At 42.4% G+C, this 12,452-nt stretch overlaps 1 protein-coding gene and 1 long non-coding RNA gene across 3 annotated transcripts in view; one reads left to right on the top strand and one right to left on the bottom strand.

Moving 5' to 3' along the window:
* zdhhc1 (zinc finger DHHC-type containing 1) overlaps window positions 1–12,452 on the bottom strand; it is a 33,179-nt gene that overhangs the window by 11,289 nt on the left and 9,438 nt on the right. For both annotated transcript variants that reach the window (XM_017436439.3, XM_017436438.3), the window contains exons 4-9: window positions 9,598–9,699; window positions 7,376–7,500; window positions 7,136–7,291; window positions 4,410–4,525; window positions 4,215–4,303; window positions 1,294–1,408 (exon numbers count right to left, since the gene is read on the bottom strand). In XM_017436439.3, the coding sequence (XP_017291928.1) occupies window positions 1,294–1,408; window positions 4,215–4,303; window positions 4,410–4,525; window positions 7,136–7,291; window positions 7,376–7,500; window positions 9,598–9,699 (703 nt within the window). The remainder of the gene's footprint in view (window positions 1–1,293; window positions 1,409–4,214; window positions 4,304–4,409; window positions 4,526–7,135; window positions 7,292–7,375; window positions 7,501–9,597; window positions 9,700–12,452) is intronic.
* The window catches only part of LOC112451409, a 46,916-nt gene that overhangs the window by 30,508 nt on the left and 3,956 nt on the right, over window positions 1–12,452 (top strand). The gene's annotated exons all lie outside the window — the stretch shown is intronic.

Below are 12,452 nucleotides of genomic sequence, written 5' to 3'. Positions count from 1 at the left end.
TTCATTTGTTGTCATTTGTAATCATCAAAATTAAATGAAATAAACATTTGAAATATATGAGTTTGTATGTAATGTATGAATATAATATACAAGTTTCACTTTTTAAATGGAATTACTGAAATCAATCTACTTTTTCATGATATTCTAATTTTATAACCAGCACCTATAGATAAATACAGCATGTGTTGCCTTCATTATAAGGTTTATATAAGGCTTTTAATTTTTGCTGCTCCAGACATATTTGTTTTTTGTTTTTTTGGTCCAATATGGCTCTTTCAACATTTTGGGTTGCCGACCCCTGCCCTAAACCAAGGGAAATACAGAGGCACAATCCAGAACTGTTAAAGACAAGTTGATACAGTCAACGCAAACCACTTCAAGACTTTTTGGCATTGCCCTAAAATTACTAAATATTGGAAAGATATTCACAAAACACAGCATGGTTTTACAAAATCAAATCCAACTTTAATTTGAGATGCTTTATTTGGGCAAAATGAGGGGTTTGACAAAGAGAGGTGTTGAGCTGCTCCAGGTACTTCTGACAGCAAGCAAGAAATTGACAGCAGAAAATTGGCTAACCGCTAAACCCACTATGGTGGAGGACTGGTATAACTTTGGAAATATTTAAAATAAAGGATTACTCTCTTTAAAAGTTTGAAAGGATAAATTTAACTAAATATGGAAGAAGTGAGTTCAATTCAATGGAAAAAAAGAGGAAGATGAAGGCAATGTGTTTACCAAAATAAGAAACACATAGAGAAATGGTTATTAAACTGAATGACGAACTGGGGCGGAAAAGAGAGACTTATGTCGTGACTCTGTTTGTTCTGTCCACGTACTTGTTGTTGATGATTGGAGCCATGTATATACCAGATTGACTTTTGCTTTTTTTTAATGCATAAAAATAAAATAAAAAAATTACAAAATCTCATCTTGTCTTGCTCTTGTGAGATGAGGGTCTTGTTACATCTCTATTCAAATGCTGCTGTAGATTCTCAATCATTCAGGACATCTCAAATCAAACAAGTTTTGCTTCCCATCCGGGCAGCTTTCTCAGGGGCCGTGTACACAAAGCTGTTTTTCAGTGAAACTATAACATCTATATTGGAGTTTGGCCGTTCGTTTCCACGACAACAGCAGTCGGATTCTCTGACACTGACACTTTCTGAACCCAGATCTCAAGAGTGGAACTTTACGGATCCTTGCATTTGCATTTCAAAGGAAGCTGTAATGAGGCAAATTATTATGCTTTTGGCTTTCCATATTCTTTTGTTATAAAAATGTGTGTGTTACCTGTGTGTGTCGATGAATGTGTGTTACTGTTTTCAGCTCTGTAGAAACGGTGGGCGGAGCCTCTTCCTCCATGACAGGACTGGACACACTCCTCACTTTGCCATTAGGCCGGAAACTAAAACACATACACACACAAACAGATAAACCATCCCATCTGACTGAAGATAGAAACTCTGACGTGTGATTATGTGACTTCTAACCAACATTTAGTGCAAAGACCCAATCAGAGACTTGACACACTAATTTATGTTAGAAGGAGAACTTGTATTTTCAGTAAATCAAAGATACCTGCACCAGAAATAACAGATTTCTCAGAGGGTCTCTATCAGCTGTGGAGTTTGAACACTGATGTGTGTGTTAATGTGGCTGCAGGTCAGATTTGTGTTCAAAGAGTAAAAGTTCAGAGGTTAGCCTTGATGAGACTAATGTGGCAGACGGACTCAGACATATTCAGATACCATCAGAGTTATGGAGAGCAAAGCAGGTCTGAAAACAACTTCAGTAGTATGCAATTATTTTTGTTGAATAATACTTTTCTTCAACTTCTACTATACATTACAGCATCTTCCCTACCATTATCCAAGGAAGATAATGGCATGTAATCAATTAAAAAACATCTGTAGGTATTCACACATTACCAATTCACTGCAGCTGGAGGACATCATCACCCACCCCTCTACAAATTTATCTTGCAGAGAACGAACATATCATTAACTACTAACATGTCCTTATTGTCCTAACAAATAATATTTTTGAAAGCTAAAACCTGCAGGAAAAATAGAGTGCATAGAGGAGGAGAGGAGGAAAAGTGTTACTACAGTTAGTTCAGTTAACCAGCCATGACCTAATTGTTTTGGACAAAACCTCAATGTAAGAATAACAGTGAAAAAGCACCGATGGAGAAAATGGGGGTTTAAACTCATAAAGCCTCTGGATCTGCGTTACATCATGATTCACAGCCAGAAATCAGGGACAAGAGCACCGCAGGATGCAGGAGAAAGTTGTCACAGTCTGAGTCTGTGATTAACAGTTGTTGATTGTGAAACAGCCACAATGATGCGTCATTCTGATAATTACCTGTCAGTGAGGGCAAACTCTGTGCCACAGTGAAGCTTCAATTTATCTGTTTCTTACAATAATTATGATATATATAATTTTCATCTTGCCTTATTTGTTCCAGATGGCCGGCTCCACTTTCACTTAAAGCTTGGGTCCTCTGGGAGCTTGAGGGTTCTCTTCAGTATCTTAGCTGTTCCTAGGAATGCACTCTTCTGGACAGAGATCTCTGAGGTTGTTCGTGGGATCTGTGGGAGCCACTCTTTCAGTTTGGGGGTCACAGCACCGAGTGCTCCGATGACCATTGATACCACCGAGGCCTTGACTCTCCTCAACTTCTCCATTTCCTCTTTCAGCCCTTGATATTTCTCCAGCTTCTCGTGCTCCTTCTTCCTGATGTTACACTTGGGACTGCTACATCTATCTCCACAGCTTTCTTCTGTGTCCGGTTGGTTAGCTATCACCTGTTTTTTCAGTCTGTACCTGGACGTCCCACAGTATCTTAGCCCTGCCATTTTCCACCACCTTAGATGGAGTCTTCCATTTTGACTGTGGGACTTCCAGTTCATACTCGGTACAGATGTTACTGTACACCATTCCAGCCACTTGATTATGGAATTCCATGTACGCTTTGCCTGCCTGCATTTTAAATCCTGTTCTTATGTGTTGGACTTTTTCAGGGGTATCTTTACACGGCCTGCATCTTGGGTACTGTCTGGTATGATAGACCCTGGCCTCTATTGCTCTTGTCCTGCCATGATTAGTGCCTCTGTGCTGTCCTTTACTCCAGCCCTTTCTAGCCCCTGGTAGGATTTACTGACAGCCACTTCCTCAATTTGCCAGTGGTACAGATATGTACCTCCTCTTCTCCAATACATTGGGTTTCTGCTGAGACATTCACTTAGCAGATCATTGTGTGTGTGATATATGTATACAAATAACTCATCTTTATCCTGTGGTTAAGATGATATTTTCAATCCCCTAACTTATATATGTATATGTATTAGGGGAATGAAAAGATTATCTTAACCACAGGAAAAGATGAGTTAATTTTTTTCATAAATATATTATTTTTTGCTCCTAAATTTTATGTTTTGGTTGGTCTTAAAAAGATACGAGAGTCCATATTTCACATTTAGAGGCTATAAGAAGCTGTTTTAATCAACAGAGGAGTGATTATTGTTCTTTCTTCCTATTTTTTTACCCAGCTGCCTACTGACTCATGTGATTTTTCTTAAAACAAATATTACTCTTAAAATCATTTTTAACTGCATTTTGTCAAAGGTCATTCTTTTAATAAAATAAAACAAAATTTTCACAGAAGTTGTTGCTGATAAAAACAAATAAAACATGCAGATCTTTGCTGAGCCATAAAACAACAATAGTGTCTGACAACGGCTCAGCTGCTGTCAGGTGTTGTACTGAGGGCTGTTAACCTTTTGATTTGAATTGTACCGTTATTTACAGGTAAAAACTCTTGAAAGGAAAACTGAAATGAGCTAAAATACAGCAAAAATAAATAAATAAAAAACCAGTCAGCATTCACACTGAAGGCCTTCTGTTAGACCTCCTCCCTCAGCTCATACACACACACACTTGTTTGCTTCCTGAAAGTCATAGCCAAAGAATTTCATTTTGCACACTTTGTTTTCAGCAAAGAAAACCGTCTCCATGGTGACATGGTTTGGCCTCATTGTGGTATGAAACAACCGTTGACGTCTGTTTACTGAGATTTATCAGGACCCTGTCAATCAGCCCCCCTCAGCCAATCTCAACAGGCCACGAGCAGACCCACAGATCTGGATCTGTACCGGATTCAATTTCAGGACAAATCTCAACAGAATCAGAACAGAAGGAGGACCTACTCTGCATCGCCCTGCACGGCAACAGTAGTCGGTTCTTCCACGTCCAGCTGAGGGTTGGTGTAACCCAGAGTCCCTGAGTAATTCACGTCCTGATGAGGGGGAGGACAGCAGAAGACAGATGCTCAAAGCAAAAGCTTCCTCCAAACCACCAAGTCCGACCTCTTCCCCTTCTACAGCAAAGAGAGAGTCATTTACCTTAACGAATGGGGGCGGTCTAGTTTCTTTCACTGAAGCTGGTTTCTTTGAGTCTCTGCCGTCCAGACGGTGGCGCTGCCGTACAATGTACTCGTATGTGCTGAGTCTGTTCCACACTGTGTAAGAACACACACACAAAGGTATTTGTACTTAGCTTTGAGTGGGTAGTGGACAGACATCAGGGAGAGTTATTAAATCAACAATCCAAAGCCCAATTCTATTAAGGGCATCCTCCAAAGGAAAGTAATTTTCGGTATCACCCACCTTCTTGCCTGCCACAGTTTTAAAAAATCTTGTGTGATCTGTTAGTTTTCAGAATATGAGTTGGGAATGACTCCCAACTATGACCACATCAAATTTTAGCTTACTATCTGTAAACTTGAGTTATAATCAATTTATGTTTGCTAAGCTCAATAAGCTGTGGTCATCGTTTTAGATTGGGTTGCTTTAAGTTATTTAGTTATAGATGTGCATTCAATAAAGGATGCATCAGTACTGATACCAGTACTAGGTATCCGTCCAATACTGTGTACATGTATACATACTCATAAATGTGTTTCAATACAACAGTACCCAATGTTATGGGAGGGCAGTGTGTCATGTTTTATCATCAATATGCTAAATCTGAACATATTTTCATGACCATTAAATGACAATTTTTTGCTTTCCACTGTTAATTAGTTGATGACCATAACTGTAATTATCTGAATTTGTAGAAATTAAACCAGTAAAAAGTGGAGAATGAATAATTAAGAATGTACATTCTTCTTGGTTTTTGATTTTGTTCAGAAACAAATTAATAAAACATATTCTTCATCTTTCATTGCTTTTCTAGAACAGAAGCAATGTAGTGAAAGTAGAGAAGGAAAATACAATAATAATCTGCTCATAGAAGTATCCATAATCCACAGAACTTTCTACAGCTGAACCAGGACAAGACAGAGATGCTCATCATTGGTTCAAAGGCTCAGAGAGAGAGAGACTGGCGCCTTCATGAATCACTAAAGCCATCCCAAGACGCAAGAAATTTAGGTCTTGTGTTAGATTTAGATTTTTATCCACGTATATAAAAGCAGCTTTTTGTCATTTAAAAATATTTCCAAGGTAAGGCTGTTTCTCTATTTGACAAACACTGAGGGAGTGATGCACACTTTAAAAATTGGGATACTGTAATACTCTCCTTTCTGGGTTTTCAAAAAGAACAATACATCACCAAGACCAGAGAGAGATCTTTAAATTAGCCCTATTCTAAAGCCCTCACACTGGCTGCCTGGCTGGCCTGTTAATTTTAGGATTCATTTTAAAATTCTTGTTTTGTGTTTGAAGGGCCTCCATGGCCAAGCAGCTGACCATGTCAGAGAGATGTTTTTGGTACGTAAGCTCCTCTGATTTTCAAACACATTTCAGAGTAATTGTATTAAATAATATAATTTATTAGTATTCCTACTGGTACTCAGCATTAGCAAATACTCAAATGTAAGTAAATGTACTTGGCTTGAAAAAATGTGGTATTTGTGCACCCCTACATTCAGTGATTACTTTCTGAGAACTTCAATAAAATCCATGGTAAGTGACATTAAGGTCAGGCTCTGATTACTCTGATAGTGATCAGGGTTTCCCCTAGAAAAGAGGCTAAGCCCGGTGGTAGGTGGCTATTCACCGGCCGTTCGCCGGCCGACCATGATTTTGTAAAAAAAAAAAGATCAAAGTTGACAGAAAGTTGAAAATATGGCTATTTATTATTTGATATTGTAAGATATTTGTGCCAACTACAGTTTTACAAAAAGGCACTTTTTAAATACTTTTTTTAAACAAAACTACAATTAAAATAAATACTAATTGATTGCACCTAATTTAAATCCTAACTTAAGTCACATTTACAAATAAATTAAATTAACATAAATGAAAAAGTACAAACAAAGCACCAACACGTCTTATTTCCAGGCCAATGAATAACAACAGAGAACTCTGAAACCCAGAGAGATGCTGTACTGTACTGTGCATATCTAATGCTGAATTTAATAGCATCATTTTACTGCTAACATGAATAATATTTTCACTAAGTTCAAAACATGCTTACCATATTCGGTCTTGTAAAGCCACCTGCTGAATTTCGGCTCCACTAACCATTTTTGGTTAACCTCGCTCATTCCATGTTTATTACTGTGGCTCTGACAATATGCTAACTCCAGGTAGCTGAAGGTGTCTCGGCCTCAGGGATCATTAGAGTCCCGCAGGGCTCCGCAAACAGCACGTGGACCTGAGCGCGCGGTGGAGGCGTTTATACTTGGCGCTTACATCGGTGCAGTATTCTCCAAAAGGACAGGGGGCAGTACGCTACATAACCAGTGGAGATACGGTAAAAAAGAGCAGATGGTTGAATGGAGCGCGGTGCGCGCTGCCCACACCAAGTTATAGAAGGTGCACAACGCAACACCGCGCGGGACCTTCGTGCAGGGGTGGGGACAGTGCGATTGTGTCACTGTTGGCGCTCGCACCCTCGCGCGGTGAGGTAGATAAAGGTAGCGGTTTTGGGGGAGCGGGTGGAAAAAAACGTGTATAAAAAATGACGTATTTATAATAAACAAGCGGAGCTTAGCCTGGCGGCCGGGTCACCAAAGCCTGGCGACCCGCCAGGTTTACAATATGGTGGGGGAAACCCTGGTGATGGTGTTTTCAGAAAAAAATTAACAGACAGGTGGACAATGAGGTGAGTTTTGTCTTACTCAGGTAAATATGAAAGCAGAGCAGGTGGCAGAGCAGCACCGATGACAGCAGACCCAGAGCGATAGTGATGGCAGCCAGACCGGGAATAACCGCTGCTGCCGACCTGAGAGGAGCCACAGGGAGGAAGACGAACCACACACCTGTCTCATTCCTCACTGTGGACACACACACTTGTCACTTTTGTCCTTTTCACCAGTTTCTTTTTCTTTTAGGGGTAGATGTCAAAGGTCAGATCTTACCCAGAAAATGTTTGTCTGTGCGGAGTTTTGATGGGTCCAGAAAAAACTCAATAAAGATGTATGAGGAGAAAACCAGAACAAGACAAACGCCCAGCAGAGCTGAGACCACGCTGTGAAGGAAAAACCTGCAAGACATACAGGACTGATGAGTGCATCCTCTTCAACACACTGTACTACATTCTGAACCACACACAGCACTATACACTGTAATACACATCGAACTACACACAGCACTATACACTGTACTACACATCAAACTACACACAGCACTATACACTGTACTACACATCGAACTACAAATTGTACTACAACCTGAACCTGATATGGGTACTATACAGTGGTGTGAAAAAGTGTTTGCCCCCTTCCACATTTCCTGTTTTTTTGCATGTTTGTCACACTTAAGTGTTTCGGAACATCAAACCAATTTAAATAATAGTCAAGGACAACACAAGTAAACACAAAATGCAATTTGTAAATGAAGGCGTTTATTATTAAAGGAGAAAAAAAATCCAAACCATCATGGCCCTGTGTGAAAAAGTGATTGCCCCCCTTGTTAAAATATACTATAACTGTGGTTTTTAACACCTGAGTTCAATTTCTCTAGCCACACCCAGGCCTGATTATTGCCACACCTGTTGTCAATCAAGACATCACTTAAATAGGAGCTGCCTGACACAGTAAAGTCCACCAAAAGATCCTTAAAAGCTACACATCATGCCGAGATCCAAAGAAATTCAGGAACAATTGAGAAAGAAAGTAATTAAGATCTATCATTCTGGAAAGGGTTATAAAGCCATTTCCAAAGCTTTGGGAATCCAGCGAACCACAGTGAGAGCCATTATCCACAAATGGCGAAGACATGGAACAGTGGTGAACCTTCCCAGGAGTGGCCGCCCGCCCAAAATTACCCCAAGAGCGCAGCGACGACTCATCCAAGAGGTCACAAAAGACCCCACAACAACGTCCAAAGAACTGCAGGCCTCACTTGCCTCAGTTAAGGTCAGTGTTCATGACTCCACCATCAGAAAAAGACTGGGCAAAAATGGCCTGCATGGCAGAGTTCCAAGAAGAAAACCACTGCTGAGCAAAAAGAACATTAAAGCTCGTCTCAATTTTTCCAAAACACATCTTGATGATCCCCAAGACTTTTGGGAAAACATTCTGTGGACCGATGAGACAAAAGTGGAACTCTTTGGAAGGTGTGTGTCCCATTACATCTGGCGTAAAAGGAACACTGCATTTCAGAAAAAGAACATTATACCAACAGTAAAATATGGTGGTGGCAGTGTGATGGTCTGGGGCTGTTTTGCTGCGTCAGGACCTGGAAGACTTGCTGTGATAAATGGAACTATGAATTCTGCTGTCTACCAAAAGATCCTGAAGGAGAATGTCCGACCATCTGTTCGTGAACTCAAGCTGAAACGAACTTGGGTTCTGCAGCAGGACAATGATCCTAAACACACCAGCAAGTCCACCACTGAATGGCTGAAGAAAAACAAAATGAAGACTTTGGAGTGGCCTAGCCAAAGTCCTGACCTGAATCCTATTGAGATGTTGTGGTATGACCTTAAAAAGGCCGTTCATGCTCGAAAACCCTCTAATGTAACTGAATTAGAACAATTCTGCAAAGATGAGTGGGCCAAAATTCCTCCAGAACGCTGTAAAAGACTCATTGCAAGTTATCGCAAACGCTTGGTTGCAGTTGTTGCTGCTAAGGGTGGCCCAACCAGTTATTAGGTTTAGGGGGCAATCACTTTTTCACATAGGGCCATGATGGTTTGGATTTTTTTTCTCCTTTAATAATAAACGCCTTCATTTACAAATTGCATTTTGTGTTTACTTGTGTTGTCCTTGACTATTGTTTAAATTGGTTTGATGTTCCGAAACACTTAAGTGTGACAAACATGCAAAAAAACAGGAAATGAGGAAGGGGGCAAACACTTTTTCACACCACTGTATACTACATCATACACTGTACTAGAACAGTACTATTATTGTAAACATGTAATATAACCAGCTGCTGTAACACTGATGATTTTTCATGTTTTTTTGTTTTTTTTTGTTGTTCTTTAATTTTTGACCAACTTTGTTTTGGTCATTTCACAAGGTTTTTAAACACACACACAATATAGGAGAAATGGTCCTAAAAAGATAACCAAAAGATACACCCTCCCACACAGGTCAACCTTGAACGGTGTGACAGAAACCCATCAAACACTTACTTGTAGTTCCTGCTGCCCACACAGTTGTTGAGCCATCGGCAGTGATGGTCGAAGTTGGCCACACACTTGTTACAGACACTGCAGTGCTTCGATTTCGGGCCCCTGAGAGGGGCACAAACACACAGGCACACAAACATTACAAATCAGTTCAATTTGTTTGCTTGTTGGGAATTTTTTAAATAATACTGGGACCACTTTCTGTATAAACTAAAGAACTCAAACTCCAATGATGCACTGTGTTTAAAAGCAGCCACTCAAGACTTGTTTTCACATTTCTGCTGGGGTCGCAGCAGAGAGGAGGTTAAAATGAGTCAATGACAGGTCCGAAATAGGCCTGCTGAATTACAGAAAAAAACAACCAATAGTCTGTGCATTAGTTTTTAAGGAACCTTGCTTACAGACGGGCGGACATACACTACCAAAAACATAACATGCTTGGCAGAGGTATCCATCCATCCATCCATCTTCTTCCGCTTATCCGAGGTCGGGTCGCGGGGGTAGCAGCCTAAGCAGGGAGACCCAGACTTCCGTCTCCCCAGCCACTTGGACCAGCTCCTCCAGGGGAATCCCAAGGCGTTCCCAGACCAGCTGAGAAACATAGTCCCTCCAGCGTGTCCTGGGTCTTCCTCTGGGGCTCCTCCCGGTGGGACCTGCCTGGAACACCTCACCAGGGAGGTGTCCAGGAGGCATCCTAACCAGATGCCTGAGCCACCTCAACTGGCTCCTCTCGATGTGGAGAAGCAGCGGCTCTACTCTGAGTCCCTCCCGGATGACCGAGCTTCCCACCCTTTCTCTAAGGGAGAGCCCAGACACCCTGCTGAGAAAACTCATTTCAGCCGCTTGTATTCGCGATCTCATTCTTTCGGTCACTACCCAAAGCTTGTGACCATAGATGAGGGTAGGAACGTAGATCAACCGGTAAATCGAGAGCTTCGCCTTTTGACTCAGTTCTCTCTTCACTACGACAGACCAGTATAGTGCCCGCTTCACTGCAGACGCTGCACCAATCCGCTTGTTGATCTCCCGCTCCATTTTTTCCTCATTCGTGAACAAGACCCTGAGATACTTAAACTCCTCCACTTGGGGCAGGACATCTTCCCCGACCCGGAGAAGGCACTCTACCCTTTTCCGGCTCAAGACCATGGCCTCGGATTTGGAGGCACTGATCCTCATCCCAGCCACTTCACACTCAGCTGCAAACCCCTCCAGCGAAAGCTGTAGATCACGGCCTGATAAAGCCAACAGGAAAAAGCAAAAAGCAGAGACGCAATCCTAAGGCCACCAAAATGGATCCCCTTAACACCTTGGCTGCGCCTAGAAATTCTGTCCATAAACAATATGAACAGAATCAGTGACAAAGGGCAACCTTGGCGGAGTCCAACTCTCACCAGAAACGAGTCCGGCTTACTGCCGGCAATGCGGACCAAGCTCTGACACCGGTCATATAGTGACCTAACAGCCCGTATCAAAGGGCCCGGTACCCCATACCCCCAGAGCACCCCCCACAGGATTCCCCGAGGGACACGGATGAATGCCTTCTCCAAGTCCACAAAACACAAGTAGACTGGCTGGGCGAACTCCCATGCACCCTCAAGGACCCTGCTGAGAGTGTAGAGCTGGTCCAGTGTTCCACGACCAAGACGAAAACCACACTGCTCGTCCTGAATCCGAGGTTTGACTATCCGACGGACCCTCCTCTCCAGAACCCCCAAATTGACCTTACCAGGGAGGCTTAAGAGTGTGATCCCTCTGTAGTTGGAACACACTCTCCGGTCCCCCTTTTTGAATAAGGGGACCACCACCCCAGTCTGCCAATCCAGGGGAACTGCCCCTGATGTCCACACAATATTGCAGAGTCGCGTTAACCAACACAACCCTACAACATCCAGAGCCCTAAGGAACTCCAGGCGAATCTCATCCACCCCCAGAGCCTTGTCACCAAGGAGCTTTTTAACCACCTTGGTGACCTCAGCACTGGAGATTGTGTGGGATTGAGGAGGTCTTCGAAGTATTCCGCCCACCGACTTACAACATCCAGAGTCAAGGTCAGCAGCAACCATCCCCACTATAAACAGTGTTGGTGCTGCACCGCTTTCCCCTCCTGAGACGCCGTATGATGGACCAGAATCGCCTCGAAGCCATGCAGAAGTCTTTCTCCATGGCCTCTCCGAACTCCTCCCATGCTCGAGTTTTTGCCTCAGTGACCACTCGAACTGTATGCCGATTGGATTGCACCACCGATGTCCACCAGCAGGTTCGAGGGTTGCCGTCGCGACAGGCACCAACTACCTTGCGACCACAGCTCCTATAAGCCGCCTTAACAACGGAGGCACGGAACATGGCCCACTCAGGCCCAATGTCCCCCACCTCCTCCGGAACATGTTTCAAGTTCTTCCAGAGATGAGAGTTAAAGCTCCACCTGACAGGAGACTCCGCCAGATGTTCCCAACAGACCCTCACAATACGTTTGGGTCTGCCAGGTCTGACCGGCATCCTCCCCCACCATCAGAGCCAACTCACCACCAGGTAGTGGTCAGTTGACAGCCCCACCCCTCTCTTCACCCGAGTGTCCAAGACATGCGGCCGCAGATCAGATGAAACGACAACAAAGTCAATCTTTGAACTGCAACCTAAGGTGTCCTGGTGCCAAGAGCACATACAGGTGCTGGTCATAAAATTAGAATATCATGAAAAAGTAGATTGATTTGAGTAATTCCATTTAAAAAGTGAAACTTGTATATTATATTCATACATTACATACAAACTCATATATTTCAAATGTTTATTTCGTTTAATTTTGATGATTACAAATGACAACAAATGAAAATCTCAAATTCATCATATCAGAAAATTAG

Source organism: Kryptolebias marmoratus, linkage group LG15 (assembly GCF_001649575.2).
Source record: "Kryptolebias marmoratus isolate JLee-2015 linkage group LG15, ASM164957v2, whole genome shotgun sequence".
NCBI lineage: Eukaryota > Metazoa > Chordata > Actinopteri > Cyprinodontiformes > Rivulidae > Kryptolebias > Kryptolebias marmoratus.
Note: the sequence above shows the minus strand (reverse complement) of the source record. Positions and strands in the feature narration are given on the sequence as shown.